At 46.0% G+C, this 16519-nt stretch overlaps 1 protein-coding gene across 2 annotated transcripts in view; it reads right to left on the bottom strand.

The window, feature by feature from the left end:
- The window catches only part of Eva1a (eva-1 homolog A, regulator of programmed cell death), a 49052-nt gene that overhangs the window by 9657 nt on the left and 22876 nt on the right, over positions 1 to 16519 (bottom strand). The window contains exons 1-2 of one of the 2 annotated variants that reach the window (XM_087658751.1): positions 12163 to 12575; positions 11851 to 12014 (exon numbers count right to left, since the gene is read on the bottom strand). In XM_087658751.1, coding sequence (XP_087514877.1) covers positions 11851 to 11956 — 106 coding nt within the window. In that variant the 5' untranslated portion in view covers positions 11957 to 12014; positions 12163 to 12575. 2 annotated transcript variants of the gene reach the window in all.

The raw sequence follows: 16519 nt of genomic DNA, 5'->3' as shown, positions 1-16519 counted from the left end.
GATTATAGCCATAGACCAACATGGGTTTCATTTTGGAAACCGCTATTCTCATTCTAGCCTAACTAGTTTTTCTCACATATAAGAAAACATTTTCTTTTGCATGCAGCATCTCAGATAAAGACGCCAAGAGAAGTTCTGTAAAAGCAACCAGACAGAGCAAAGGACTCACCGGTACCAAGCAGATGCTTCAAAGCAAAAAGCCAGCTTGCTTTGAATCAATGCTAACTCACCCTTCTGCCTACATCAAACTGGAGCTCTAAACTGTTTGTTTTCACACTCCTCTAATATTTCCTGCCTCAGGTCACTTTTCTCTTGGCCAATGACCCACCCAGGTCTTGACCACACTCAGACATCTGTTAATTACCCAGGAAGCAGGGTGAAGAGGGCTTTTGTTGGTTGTTTTCCTTTAACAAATAAAAATAAATGTATTACTCTATCTTGTTTCCTGCAGGGTCATTGTTTTCCTGGGCAGGAAGAGACCTGAGGGGAGGTCCTGAGGCTGATTTCATTTGCATGACAGGAAGTCAGATTGTTCCCAGAAAACTGTAGGAAGGCCACACCAGATCTGGCCTGGTCAGCTGGTCTCCAAGCAGTGTACCACGCTCTCTGCCTGAGGTTTCTTGCACTCCTCGAGGTGTTCAGTCTTTAAAGGGGAAGGAAATATGCTTATGAAATGGGCTCTCTCTAAGGAGAGTAGCAGGGTTGTGTGAATTAAGGAAGAGCTCAGCAGAATCTCTTCACTGAGCATCACTATACACATGGCTCTTTGTGGGATTCTGTGCTACACCATAGGAAAGGTAAGTCTTCCAGCAACACTCCAGGCCTCTCTGAAATGCTGGAAGGAAATCTCCCTCAGTCTCTCCATTCCTGCTTAGGATCAAGGAATACTGTAGAATGTGCCCCATGCAGGGCCAGCCTGACTTCTACTCCTTTGGCCCCCTTCACCTTCTCTCCCCACCCACTAGGCAGTAAGCACTCCACAAGGAAGCTTCCACATCCCCAGTGCCTATGGAGTTCACAGCTCACTTGTCTCCTTTCTTAGTGTATTCCTTTGTTTTTTGTCAACCTGACACAAACCAAAATCGCCTGGCAAGACAGATCTTCATCTGAAGAACTGCCCAGATCAAACTGGCCTCTGGCCATATCTTTGAGGTCGTTTTCTCAATTGCTATTGGATGGAGGAGGGTCCAGCCCACTGAGGGAGTTGCCATCCCTGGTCAGGTGGGCCTGGGCTATATAAGAAAGGAAGTCAGGGGGACAAGCTGGTAAGCAGCACTCCTCTGTGGTCTCCAGGTCCTGGATTCAGTCAATGATGGGCTGTAATCTATAAGACGAAATAAGTGCTTTCCTCCTCTCAGTTGCTTTTGGTCATGGTATTTCATCACAGCAAGAGAAAGAAAACTAGCTTCCCTGGGGTCCAAGAAAGATAAAGACTCTGGTGCATACTTGACTGCACTTTACCACTGCTGAAGACTAAGACCAATGCTTGTCCATGTCCTCTGACTAATTAGTCCCTCCAGCCCAGGCAGCACTTTATGTACTTCTTCTATAATCAGCTATACAGCCATTGCCTCCATAACAGTGAGAAATTTGAAAGCAGAATCCATGAGTCACTTTGGGTTCTCAGAACCCAGTTCATGTGTTTATCATAAATATGCTGAAAAGTTAAATCGTGAATGATATTTAAATCGAATCATGACTATAAATTCTAAAAGTTCAGTTAATACATTCATTATATGTCCATAAGTTTATTATATGTATGAGTGTGTGGATGTGTATGTATTTGTATAATTAGTTAGCTTTTTGTCTCTGTAACCAAAATATCTAAGACAGACAATTTAAACATTTATTTTCGCTCAGAGTTTCAGAACCAAAGTTGTCATCTTGACACAATCTAGAGTTATCTGGGAAGAGACTGTTTAGATAAGGTCAGCTTGAGGAGGATTGTCTTGCTGGTCTTAATAGATGGGGGAAGTTCAAGCCCACTGCGGGCAGCACCATTCCCTAGGCTTGGGTCTTAGGCTGTATAATAGAAGGAAGAGTGAGCAAAGCAGCAGGTATTCATGCATTCATTTCTCTCTGGCCTTGATATTAGATATGATATAGGCTTAACTGCTTCAAATTACTGTCTTGACTTCTTGCAATGATGGACTGTTATCTGCAACTGTAAGCTAAGTAAAACCTTTCTTCTTTAAAGTTGCTTGAGTCAGGGATTTTATCACAGCAACAGAAATGAAACTAAGACACAGGGGATTGGATCCAGGGTCACTTGGCCCCTGCACTTGGGCTGATATGGCCATGGCAGTGTGTGGCAGAGGAGAGCTGGTCACCTCACCTCATGGCAGACAATAAGTAGCCAAGAAGACAGGAAGAGGCCAGAGAAAACGTATTTACAAGAACCCCTTACTCTTCTAACTAGGCTCCATTTCCCAAAGTTTCTAGAAACTGCCAAAACAACACCCCCATCCAGTGACAAAGCCCATAGACATAGCCTTTTGAGGGGCACTTTATATCGGAACAGTGTGTGTTAAATCATGCATGTATTTGTATATGTATATACATATGAAGAATAGGAAATGGGGCCAGCAAGCTATCTCAGTGGGTGCAGGCACTTTTTTACCTGTATATACACGCATGTATTTATTTGTGTTTACTTGGCTCAAGTCGAGGTACACAAATGATTTATGTATTTTTCTCTGAGTATATTTCATACACTGTATACATTACTCTTAGTTCTACATCCCTTTTCAAACCCCAGATAACTGCAGCTACAGTAGCTCAGCCAGTGGCAGTGATGTACCACCATTTACAAAAGTGGCTTTTCAGATATTTAGTTGATTGAAAAAAATTATTTTAAAAAATAGCAATAATAAGTACTGGAGAGATTTCTCAGTTTTTAAGGGCACTGACCACTCTTCCAGGGGACCCGGGTTCAAGTCCCAGCATCATCATGGCACCTTATAACCATTTGTGACTTCGGTTCTAGGGAGCTGACGCCCTCTTCTGGCCTCCTCAGGCACCAGGCATGCACATGATGCACATAAATGGTGCACGCAGGCAAAATGCCATACACACAGAAAATACAATAAAATGATGGTGATAAGAGTATCTTTGCGTGTAGTGCTGCTTTCTTGATTGCTTATCTGTTGTTGACTGCCTTCAAGGATTCTCAGGAAACTGTGGCAGGCAGGCTGCACATCAGGATAGCTCCTCATGTGTATCGACAAGTGGACTCACATGAAAGGAAACCCTCTGTCATCAAATTGTCCCTAGCATGTGAGACTCCAAGTTTTATAAGCTGGGGACCTGAGGTGAGAGGTTGGTGGTCAAGAGCACTGGCTGCTCCTACAGAGGACTCAGGTTCAGTTCCCAGCACCCACATCAGGCTCCTCTTAACTACTGGTAACTCCAGCTCCAGGGGATCCAACACCCTCATCTGGGCTCCTCAGGCACACATACACATGGACACAGATGGATGGACGGACAGATGGACAGACGGGGACACACACACACACACACACACACACACACACACACACCCCTTCAATGGACGCAGCAAAACCTCTTCACTAAAATACTACTATATGTAAAATCAAATGGCAGATTAGAGTAGTTGTATGATCAGAAAAACAGGATCAATATATAAAGAAAAGCATTAAGAAAACAAGCAACGGTGCTGGAGAGGGAACTCAACAGTTAAAAGCACCAGTTGCTCTTCCAGAGGATCAGAGTTCAGTTCCCAGCACCCACAAAAGAGCTCACAATCATCTGAGCTCCAGTTCTGGGGTATCTCATGGCCTGCTCCGATCTCCTCAAAGGTGGTACATATGCAGGCAAAACATCCAAACACACAAATAAAAAGTAAATATTTCTTAAAGAAAAGAAATAACTAATAGGGAAAATTTGGAATGGATCTGAGTACAGAAAAAGTAATAGGCATGGGTCTCTGTCCTGTGAAAAATGTCACCCTAACAGGGACTGGAACATTGTGGCCTCAGCTACAGTTGAAAGGACTCCCTCATTTATACACAAAGCTCCACTGGAAGGAAGGTGGGCTGTCCAGTTATATAGCCTGTCTGCTTTTGGGTTACACTGGAGTTAAACTGGTAGAACATAGGCTGAACTACAAAGCTGAAAACACTCTCTGGAAGTTTATAGAAAAACAGAATTTGCTGACTCCTGGCCTACAAAAATTAGATGATACCTAGGGAGTCTTTCTCATCTATCAGATTGTCAAAAACAATCCTGTTCCGGGGCTTTGCATATATCTCTTTATAAATGGGTGAATTAGAAAAGCTCTCTAGGTGGCAACTTAGTGACATCTGTCCTTAGAATGTGGACGAGACATGATCCAGCCATTGTACTTTGGGAAACTGATTCTGGACACGTACTGGATTATGTATGCCATGGTTACCTATCACTGCTGAGAAAGATCTAAGCATGCCCACTAGCCGCTGGCAAGGGGACGGCTATGGAGAAGGAAGACATTGTTTAACAGAACAAAGAAGGTTCTCTCTACTGCCCTGCAGTGTCTCTGGGACATGATGCTTAGTGGGCAAAGCTCAGTGCAGACAATATATTTGATTCACTACTCACATATAACATAAGGGGAAGGTGACGATGGACATACCAAAGCCTGCGAGTGGGAATGGATGGAGCGGGAGGCTCTGAGATTAGACGTCCTTCTATGTCTTTTCATAGGGTGCTAAGGAGAAATATAGGAGAGGACAAGACCAGCTCAATGTATAGTGTGCTGATGGCAGACAGTGACCAGCAAGAAACTCACTGAGAAGGTAACTTTAAAGGAAAACTCTACAAGGAGGGAAGCCAGCCAGAGCCAGGCACATGCACCGAATCGCCCAATCATTAAGTTAAAATGAGTAACTAGTCCATTTATTCTTTCTAATGACCCTACTAGGAACTATTAATGAGGCTATTATTATTAATGATATTACCCCATTTATAAAGCATTGTATTCTGGGTAAGGAGTTGCTTGCAAATGGTTAAGAGAGGAAATGTTAACTGTCCCAATACAAGTGCTGAGACAGAAGGAATAAAACAGGAGTCAGGGAAACATGGAGGAGTGCGAGAACTCCACAGCCTCGCTAGACGGCTCCGCTAGACGGCCATGATTTTACACTATCAGTAACAGTTAGATCATGCAAAGCACTTGGGTTATTTTTGGTATGTGTATGTTCAAGTGACGTGTGCCTGTGTGTATGCCTGCTCAAATACGTGTGCACACATTTATGGAGAGGGAGGCCAGAGGTTAACATCTGGTGGTGGCTTCCTTGATGGCCCCACCTTGCATATTAAGTCAGTGTCTGTCTCTTGAGCTCAGAACCCAGTCGTTTGGCTAGTCTGGCACTCCAGCTAGCTCAGGGTCCCTGGTCTCCACTTCCCATGTGCTGGGATTGCTGGCAGGCCACCACACTCACTGGCACTTATGTGGGTGATGGGGATCTGAACTCCAGTCCTCAGTCCTGCAGAGGGAGCCCAAGACAACAATAAAATAAAGTAAACTGCACCCTCACTCCAGCACTATAGACGCCATTTTACCACAAAAATACAGATCCAGCAGGATGAGAGGTAGGATGATGGTGGACAGTACCATTATGGTAATTTGGGCAAATTCAAGATAGAGTTCAAACCACATCAGTGATGGAGGGGCATGAAGGGGTAATGGAAGAGTGGAAGGGGTGAGCAGACAGACCTTAACCACTGTAAAGAAGACCGGTTGGCAGGTAAAAATCTTATTTCTGAATTAGGTACATAGAAATCTAGTCTAGGCTGAGCTCAGAAAGCTACAGAGCTCAAGAAGACAGAGAAATGGGAATTATCTAATGTATGTCTTCCAGTCGAATACTATTCTTACAGAATACAGCTAAGCAGGCTCTGTTGGGGCTTAGTATATAAACCGCTTGCCTTGCAAGCACATGGATTCCTAGAACCCACATTTAAAAAAAATAAATCCAGGGATGAGTATGGATACTTTTAATCCCAGGGCCTAGAAGGTGGAGGCAGGCCGATTCCTGAGGCTTACTGGATGGCCAGAGAGTACCTGAAGAATGACAGCTGAAGCTGTCCTCTGGGCATGTACACACATCTCCATATAGTAACACACACACACACACACACACACACACACACACACACACACACACACACCATACAAAAAATATAGCTAAAATCAAGATAATATAAAAAGCACCCAGTCACCTACTTGATCTAGCACTCACAATTAGAGCAGAATGCAGTCCCATTTAAAGCAGACAGACAGCAGGGCTACACACACTACACCTTATACAGGCCTGTTCTCATCCCCTTCATTGCACAGCATTTACATATTCCTATTTCATATCCTGTTCGGCAAATTTTCCTCATCTTTTCCATCAAACTGATTTTGAGAGTTCTTGTCCTCATAGTAATGTGCTTGCCTCGATCTCTAATTATTCCCTTAGAAGAAATTCTTGGCAGTGGAGTTGCTGAAGGTGTAATATATGCGAGTTTAAGGCTTTGGGCAGATTCTGCCAAACTGCTCCCCAGAGAGCACCCATCCGTCTGTGAGTCTATCGGCTTCTGCATGCATGCACTTGCCTTCCTGAACCTCCACCCTGTCCTCACTGTTCATGGATTTGCTAGAACTTTAAACTCTGCAGCTTTAGCAGCCATTTTCATTTTTCTTTATGCAAACTGCCAGTCCTTGTCCTCTGTCGCCATTCTCCTGGGACTCTTTCCTTGGGACTCTTTGATTAAATTTGTGATTTTTTATATGTTATAAATTTAAACATCTTATCCTTAGTAACTTTTTTTCTTTAAGAGTCATTCTAAGTTTGGTGATTATAACTGTAATACCAGTACCTGTGAGGCCAAGGCAGGAGCATTGCCATGAGTTAGGAGCCCGTCTGGGTTACACAGTTTATCATCTCTTTTCAGGGAGTGTTTGTTGAACTGACATCGTTAGTTATGAAATGGTTAATGTTGGGGTAGCTGTTGTGAAAAGCCAGCACATTCTACTGTAGTTACAGCATGAGATTCATGCCACATATACATAGGACAAGTTGTATCTATGTGACAGGCTCGGCTGGGATCAGAGGCCATGTGGGTCTGCTGGCTTCTCCCTGCACAACCACCAACCCTATCTGGAGAATCAGAGAGTAAAGCGAGCCCTTCCCCAAAGGAAATTTAATCAGAACCCCAGATTCTTCCTCTTCAAACAACATCCAGAAATGCCAGCTAACAGATACAAAACAAAAGCCAAAAGAAAAGACCTCACTCAAGTGGGAGGGTTGCACATGTAATAAGAGAGCAAGCTGACTCTGTATAACACTGTCTGAGACACCCTCAACTAGTCAGACATCTTGCAGAAAAGCACAACTTTGGGCTAAGAAAGAGGCAAATAGAGGACTCCCAGATTTACAAAGCATTCTCGATCTCTCCTAGAATATTCAAACACCTCATATGACCACCATCTCTCTCTCTCTCTCTCTCTCTCTCTCTCTCTCTCTCTCTCTCTCTCACACACACACACACACACACACACACACACACACACACACACACTCATTAGACAAAGAACCAAGGAACCAAGACAGACAATTGTGTGCAATAGCAAGTCCCAGACATGTTGCTAAAGAAATGGGCCTCAAGGGTGGACAAGAAGCAGTTTGCATTGTTGGTCAGGATTTTTCTGAGGAACAGAATGAATAAGGCAGAGGGAGAACTTAGATTCATGATCAGAGGTTATAGCGTTCTCCAGTCTCCAAGCTGGAAAGCTGAGGAAGCCAATCCCTGCTCAATTGTTAGAGCAGCTGGATGTCCCCAGAATAAGAAGGACAAATGATGCAGGCTGAAGGGCTGGAAACCTCCTGGAGGATTCTGGTTGAAGTCCCCACTGAAAGGTGGACTGACCTGCAATCTGATATGAACAATCAATGCTAGCAGCAAGAAACACACCACCCAGAAAGTATAGCACTGTAATTACCAACTTAACACAATCTTGACTTTTATAGAGAGGAAACCTCAGTGACGGTTGTCTAGATCAAGTTGGCCTGTTTCCATGTCTATGAGGGGATTGTCTTGTTTGAGTTGAGTTGGGAAGACCCAGCCCACTCTGGGTGGCACCATTCCCTATTCAGGGGAGAATCCTATTCTGCAAGCATGCATGCATTCATTCTCTCTCTGCTTTTGACTGTGGATATGACTAGTCATTTCAAGTTCGAGTCACTTTAACTTCCTGTAGTTTTTGGACTCTAATCTGGAATTGTGAGCTAACATGAAGCCTTTCTTTCTCACCTAAGTTTTTTTTTTATTCAGGGTTGTTATTATCAAAGCCTCAGAAAACAGCACTAAGATACCACCTGTGCACGTGTTTCCCCCTTCTTCCTCTTTTTTTTTTTTTTTTTGGTTCTACTTGAACCAGCAGCCTATGAATAGAGACATCTACACTCAAGATGAGTCTTCCCTACTTGGCTCACTTTCCATGTACCAATCTCTGAAAAACCTATTAGACAAACCTGGACATGTGCCCCAAATTCTAGTCACCTTTCAACCCATTTAGGGTGACACTGAAGATCAACCAACATACAACCGAAGCACTGAGACTAAGCTGGAGAGATTGGGTCCTATTGAAACTAACAACCTGATAGAGGGGAAATGGCATGGGAGAAAGCCAGGTGAGATCAAAGGGTTGCTACAAGTCTCTCCTGCCATATTTTTATATTTGCTTCTAATTTATCCTCATGGACAATAACTATTTTTACCTATTTTATTCATCTTTGTGTTTTAAAAAAAAACTATTGCCTTTATAATCGAAGCATGTTCCTGATTTCAGAATCATCAAAAATTGTTATTTGTGTGTATTCATATGTGAGTATGTGCACCTACACACAGGTGACTGTGGGGACCAGAAGAGGGTCTTCTAGTGAAGAAGTTACTGGGGTTGGGAGCTGTCATGTGTGAGCGGGGTGAACTAAGCTTGGGGTTCTCTACAAGAGTAGTATTCACTCTTAACTACTAAGCCATCTATTTAGCCACTCAGAATTAATTTCTAATCATTTTTATCTTATTATTTTATTTTATGTGCATTGGTGTGAAGGTGTGAGATTCCTTGGAACTGGAGTTACATGCAGATTGTTGTGAGCTGCCAGGTGGGTGCCGGGAATTAAACTCGGGTCCTCCTGAAGGGCAGATAGTACTCTTAACCACTGAGCCATCTCTCCGGCCGCTCACTGTCTTGTTATTACACATAATGAATCTCATTTTAGAGATCTAAATTTCCACTTTCTGGCATTTGCTTTACATTTTAGCCCATGCTTATTAATTTTTTAAAAATGTCCACATTTATTAACAGGGTGGGGGATGAGGGTGGCACCGGTGCCACAGCATGTATGTGGAGGACAACTAGCGAAGCTGGTTCTCTCTTTCTGCCATGTGGATCCTGGAATCCGAATTCAGGTTGTCGAGCTTGGTAGCGTGTGCTTTCCACAGCAGAGCTGTCTCCTCAGCATCCCCCCCTCACATGCAGAAGTTTTACTGCATCCCACATAACACTTGATTCCAGAGTAATGGCGTAAGGAGAAGCAAGGTTGGAGGAGACAGAAAAACAGGGCCATGAGCTTTCTCAGACTCAACAAGATCACATGACACCCTGGAAACAGCAGCCAATCCAATGAATTGCCACATTCATTGGTCACAACTCAGGGTCAGGCTGGTCAAAATGGAAACTTGCCAGGTGCCCCCCTGTACCGAGTAGAGAGACAAAGTCCACTACTGTTTGCTCTCTCCAGAGGCCCTTTCATCCAATAGATAGTTTGCAGGTATCCTTGAGCCTGTGGAGATCCCAGACCCTCCCACTGCCCTCTGCTTCACTTTGGGGAAGTCTTTTCATGGCAGAGTAGGTGGACCCTCCTCCAGTCACTGTGCAAACATGTTGTCACAGCCCCAAATGTACCTACTCTGGCTTCAGTGTTCTTTATCCCCACACAGCTGGAGAAGGGTAGCTCAGTGTGTAGCGTGCTTCCTTAGCCTGCGTGAAGCCCTGGATTCAGTCTCCAGCATAAACCACACTGGTGGCACAAGCACATGGGGCATTTGAAGACAGCCTGTGAGAAGCTGTATTTATAAAAATATCAGAGCGAAATCCCACTAGTGTGTGGATGCCCAGGAAGGAGGCCTTCCTTAAACAGGATAAGAGTTGGATTCTCTAAGTCATGAGAGAAGAACCAAGATGTGTGGCACCCAAGGACTAGATGCCCTGTGGTGGCTAATGCTGACAGTCAACGTGACAGAGCTTAGGTGCATCTGTGAGGGACTATCTAGATTAAGGCTCGCCTTCGAGAATGTCTGTGACAGATGATCTTTTTTTTAAAAAAATGTTTTTTATTAACCCTTTGAGAATTTCATACTTGCATGCAATGTATTTTGATCATAGTCACCTACTCTCCCCCTCCCCAGCTCCTCCTGCACTCGTCCTTACTTACCCCTCCCAATTTCACATCCTTTAGGGGATTGTATTATGTTAATTAATGTGAAAAAAATCAGTCTCAGTTGGGAAAGGTGGCCCATCTCCGGGACAGAGGATCCTGGCTGTGTAGACAGAGAACAAGGCTCTAGTAGCAGCATGTCCACACTTGCTGCTCTCTCTTCCTGGTTGTGAGACAACACTGCAGGCCACTTCAGGCTCAGGCTCCTGCTACCTTGACTCCCCAACCGTGATGGACTACCCCTGAAGTGTGAGCTAAAGCAAACCCTTTCTCTCTTACGTTGCTTTTCTCAGGGCATTGTCAACCCAACGGGAAAGTAACTCAGACATGCTCCATCCTGCCAACCACAAATGGCAGACGGGCTGGTCCTCAGAAGTCTCCCTACAATGACCCAGCCATTGTAAATAGAAGCATTGCGTTTTACATTTGAATCCTTAAGTTGCCAATGTGCACCTCGGCTGGAAAATCAGAAAATAAAACTCTTCCCTTAAAGGGAGTCGAATTGGATCTTTCGCATCCTTCATACAACATCCATACAACTCCAGGCAAAACAAAACACAAGCAAGTTATCCAAACATTAAACATTAAAACGGCCACTCCGGCAAGACAGAAGTTTGATCATTCAAATGATAAAGCATTTCCATGTGTTATTAAATAGCAACTTTTATATTTTTGCAGTGTCTGGTTGTCAGAAAAGAAAATATTGAGAAGAAAGTCAGCCATCTTGCTGAAGAGCACAGCTTTGAATCATGAAGAGGCCATTAAACACCAGTGTCTCCAAGACTCACATACCTCCTGGCTCCCTCTCTTCCAGAGGGTTCTTAAACATTTCAGATGACCCCCGAAACACACACACACAGACACACACACACACACACACACACACACACACACACACACACAAAGAAAGAGGGGAGGGGAGAGGAGGAGAGGGGAGGGGGAAAGGGGGCAGAGGGAGAGGGAGGGAGGGAGGGAGGGAGGGAGGGAGAGAGAGAGAGAGAGAGAGAGAGAGAGAGAGAGAGAGAGAGAGAGAGAGAGAGGCAGGCCTGTATGGGGTTGAGACTACAGAAATTTTCAGGCTGGAGGATTCCTCTGTTTTGGTTGATGTGCTGAGAAGGGAAACCAGCAGTATTCCATAACTAAAGGAAACTAAGCATTTCTCCAGACAGACAAAGCTGTTTGGTATTCACCTGCCAAATTAGAGAACATCCCGCTTAAATAGTAACCCGAAGAACTTTCATCTCCAACCCAATGGAGCAGAGCCTCCCTATGGGTGACCACTCACTTCTCTCCTAGTAGAAGACCAGACCCAGGCAAAGGGAAGCAGCCCGGGTCCCAGCCCTGGCCGGCAGTCATCAGCACCCACCTGAGATATAGGCCCAGGCTGCCAGGATGCTGCTGAGCAAAGCCATCTCCAAGGGCTGCGCGGCCACTGGCTCTGTGCTGGGGCTGAGGGCAGCTTCATGTGGCATTGGGAGAAGAGCTCCTGGACACTTCTTCAGGCTCAGCGCGGCCCCTCCCTCTCCTCTCCTGTTTGGAGACACAACATGAGCAATGAAACACAATCTGCTTTCCTGGGGTTGTGCTCAGTAATAAAGAACCAGGTTCCCAAAGGAAGCCATCTTTCCCAGTCAGGGAGCCACGAAGATCTGTGTCTTGTCTTAATGAGGGGACGTACCAGGTTTTCAGGAGGCAGAAAGTAACACACTGTTTTTCCTGACTTGTCCCCTTTCACCGTTCCGCTACAGCCCTCCCTGGGGTCGGTCCTCATGAGTTTCACAGCATTCCTCCAGGTTCATCTTTGAGGAACAGTCCATTACAACCACATCATCCCCTCAGGGACCGCTCTGCTCCTGTTCTTTTCTGGAAGTCTGCACCAATGGCCCACATCACACATCTCACATCACACATGTACTTTGATCAGGTAGGTGCATTGTCCCTTCGGTCAAAATATGCCACCCCTGGTGACAGGCCGGCGATGTCCATCCCACAGCTGCCACTCACTGTGTGTCCAGTTCTAAAATGCCAAGGAAGACTTTGGAGCTCAATCTGCTTCTGGATCCTGGGCTCCACGACTCTGACAATAATGTGCTGGGGGTTAAAACAAGGACAGGGATCTCAGAGTTCAGAAGGGAGACGGGGCTTTTTTAAAAAGGTAAAGTGGGGTAGCAGCAGGGAGATTCACTAACTGTGAGGGGAACAGTCTCACTGCTGTGGAGATAGAAAAAGGGAACAGTGACCACCTATCGCCCCTAAAGCAAAGGCTGCACAAGCTGCGACAGTACGAGGAAATCAGTCTGAGGTGGGCTAGCTTATCAGAGCCATTAGGGAGACTGGGTTATACTGGAGTTGGAGGTCTATCAGACATGGTAGTAGGTGAACCCCCTGAAAGGGTACCCAATCAGAATGAAGAGGGGGAGATAAAAGGGCTCTGAAAGGGCTGAACACTGTGTGGGGGTGGGTAGGAGGAATGGGGTAATGACTCTCCTCCCCCCAGCCTCTGGGCCAGAGCAGAGCATGTCCTTCAGTAGCCATTGGCATTCCCATTCCTGAAGGGTGACATTGAAGGATACAGGTAAATAGTGGGAGACCACACCGCTGGTCAGTTCCTTGACACCGGCTCTGGGCTCAACAGGTTCAAGGACCCCAGGATCCAGGAAGAGAAGGAAGCTGCTAGAATCTTACATTCAGATCCATCCCACCTGGCCTTACCAAAGCTCCCTGATGCAGCCACACCTCTCCTCCTGACTGTTTAAACAGTTTCCCACATGCTCATTTTGATGACTCTGTCTTTCTTCAATGCAGGTCTGATCACACAGCCGCAGCCTAAGACTACAGCCACTGACCTTAACATAACACTGGCACATGTATGACCCTCACCCTTAGTTCCTAAGGAAACGCCTCCCCAGCTGCACAGCTGCAGACACAGACACAAACTCATCGAATGCTCCAACAATGCCAGGCTGTCTGTAACTCCCCAAGGGCACCAAGTTCCTTCATCGTTCCATGCATTCGACTGTGGTCTTCCTTTGGTATCTACTGCTCTTACAGAGGATTTGATTTGTTTCTGAGCACCCACGTTGGGCAACTGACAACCACCATCCACTCTGGCTTCAAGGAACCCAAACCCCTCATCAGGCTTCTTCAGGTACCCATATTAACATACAAATACTCCCACACATATAATTTTAAACTATAAAATAACTTTTAAAAAATACCCACGGTGATCTCGAGTTGGCCCCCAGGGACCTGCATTCTCGCTGGGCATCATCTGAGTATCAGCAGCAACAACATTAATTAGTAGCTCGTTAGGTCTGCATAATCTTAGGCCCCATCCCGGACATGATAAATCCAAGTGTCAGTGTCTGGCACGCTCAGCCGAGTTTGAGTGTTGTAGTATATAATCCTTGGGGCTCGTGTGGCCAGGGCACCATGAAGCTGCACACCAGCACAGGACAGGAAATTCAGCCACTTCTATGCACAGGGCTACGCCATGTTCCCCCAGGAAGCTCTCTGACCCTTCTCAGCTCCAAGAAGGCTGGTTCTCAGCCCAGGTGGTCTGTCCTCTCAACACACATTTGGCAGCATTTAGCATCATTTAGCATGTAGCATATAGCTACAAGACAAGGTGACACTATCATTCAGGCTTGGGGTCAGAGATGCTGCTGAATATCTCATATAGGTCAGTCTTCAGCCATTAAGAGCAATCTGGTCCAAAGTGTTGAAAGGGTTCTCGAGTGACGAGGTACCACTACTTCAGAGTCCAGCCTAAGGCATCCTCAGGTTAAGAATCCCATGTGCCCGTCCCATACAGGAAGGTGTCAGCCAGAAGGTGCCAGTGTCTGCCCACAGAGGCACTGCTTCAAACACTGGTTCAACAATGTGGTGTCTCGGTGCTCAGAAGTAACCAGCAAAGTCCTCAAAAGAAGACGCCACAAGCAAACAGTGGCCTATTAATCTGTAAGCAGAGAGCCCCGACTCAGTTGGCCCACCCTACAGGGAATCTCCATAGAAATATTTCCTTGGTTCATGGGGTACTAGGTCCATGCCAAGACTGGGATTCAGCCCTTCAGACACACTGGTGCTAGGAGTGATGGGGATGATCTCGGAAAAGGAAGAAGTATAAGAGGATCACCTATTTCCAAAGCCAGAGCTTTGTCTGAGTGATAATCCGCTGGGTTTATTCCATATCTTTCCAGAGAAAAGTCACGTTTAAAGAACAAACACTCTGTCCATGCTCTCCTAGCAATGCAGGACCTACCAGTTCTTGTGTGGATGAAAGAGAATGCCTGCGCATGCAGGCGTGCAGCTGCATGTACTGTATGCACCGAACACCAGAAGAGGGTGTCCTGCTCTGTCACTCTCCACTTAACTTCTTGAGTCAGAGTCTCGCTGAATCCGGTGCGAGGCAACGAGCTAACAGCCTTTCTGTGTCTCTGGCACCCGAGGCCCTGGGATTACAGCCTTTTAAAGTGGGTTTTGCATATTTGAACTCAGGCCCCCATGTTTGTATACCAAGTCCTCTTACTCGCTGAGCTATCTTCCCAGGTCCCCAACTATTAACCCTATGGCAGTCTTCTTTCATATACTGGTCCACAGCTTCCTCACCTAATTATCGACGAACAGCAAAAGAATGGAAAGAAACCACCTTCTACCACACCAGTCCCAGTGTCTGGGCTTCCTGACCACATACTGCTGTCCTGATGAAGACAACGGCATGCCCCATCTTGTGAGAACCCAGATTGAATGGTTAATTGGTCACATGGCACGCTGCGTTCATTAGCTTCCGCATCACAGGTGACCTCATTCCCACAGTTACACATTTACATTCTTCATCCATGTACACAGGGTGCAATCTCAGAAATGAAATGTTCCCAGTGATAGTCCACTGCACCTTATACTCAGAAGCAATGTGCCTTCCCTGAGAGAGTAACCTGGGAGTAAGGTTACCCCAACGCAGGGAACTCCTGGGGGTTGATAGCTACCTGGGGAGAGGTGGCCTGCCAGGAACAAAGAAGTATCTGGTCAGAACTGGTCATCCTCGATGAGGGTGGTTGCAGCCAGTCAGAGTTCTAAACCTGCTTGGCCCCAGTTGACATGTCAAATGCTGAAAGGAAGAAAAGGGGACACACACACACACACACACACACACACACACACACACACACACAAGGAGGGGGGAGGATCTGGGTGATCACCTTGTACTTGGTTCCATCATGAGTCCAACAGAGAGGTCTTTTGGGGGTGGGGTGTCTGGGTCCTTGAAGAGTTGGGTAACATTCTCTCAAAGGAAAAACCCCATGAGTAACGGTGTTTTTTTAAAGGACTTAAACATTTTTATTTTATGTAAATGACTGTCTGCAGGTATGTATGTGCACCTCATGCTTATGCTGGCACAGGCCAGAGGAGGGCATCAGATCCCCTAGAACTGCAGCTACAGACGGTTGTAAGCCGTGTGCACACTGAGAAACAGGCCCAGGTCCCCTGCAGGAGCAGTCAGTTCTTTGAACTGCAGAGCCATCTCTCCAGTCCCTGTTGGTTTAGATTTTTATCTAGAATTTGGACTAGCCAGTTGGAGGATCCAGCCTCTTCTGTACAAACCAGAAAGGAAGCAAGAAACAGACCATCAGAGACATCCGCTTCCTCTTCCTTCTCTTCAGCCAAAACCTACAGCCCAGGGGGTGAGGGACAAGTCTGCCTGGCCCCACATCAGTGAAACTTGCAGGCCGCTTCTCTGGGACAGGAAGGAAGGTAATTCAGGCCCTAGATAGCAATGCCCAGATGCACTGTGGAATAAAATCCCCTGCAGCTCTGTGTGGACATTAAAGCCCAGTAAGGTCTGACCTGTCTGTTCCCACAGCCTGTTCCTGCTGCTCAGGAAGCCTCTCTCTTCAGCACAGGGCAGAGGCATTTAGTCACCAGCTAGCTGGTTTTTGGTCTCCCCAGTGCAAAAAGGGAGCGTGTCCACGGCTGAGACACCAAGCTTAAGGACTGAGTAACCACCAGGTTCCCATTTCTCAGGCACGACTGCTACA

The sequence above is a fragment of the Rattus norvegicus genome, chromosome 4 (assembly GCF_021556685.1).
Source record: "Rattus norvegicus strain SHRSP/BbbUtx chromosome 4, alternate assembly SHRSP_T2T, whole genome shotgun sequence".
Taxonomy (NCBI): domain Eukaryota; kingdom Metazoa; phylum Chordata; class Mammalia; order Rodentia; family Muridae; genus Rattus; species Rattus norvegicus.
This window is presented reverse-complemented; position numbering and strand designations above follow the sequence as displayed.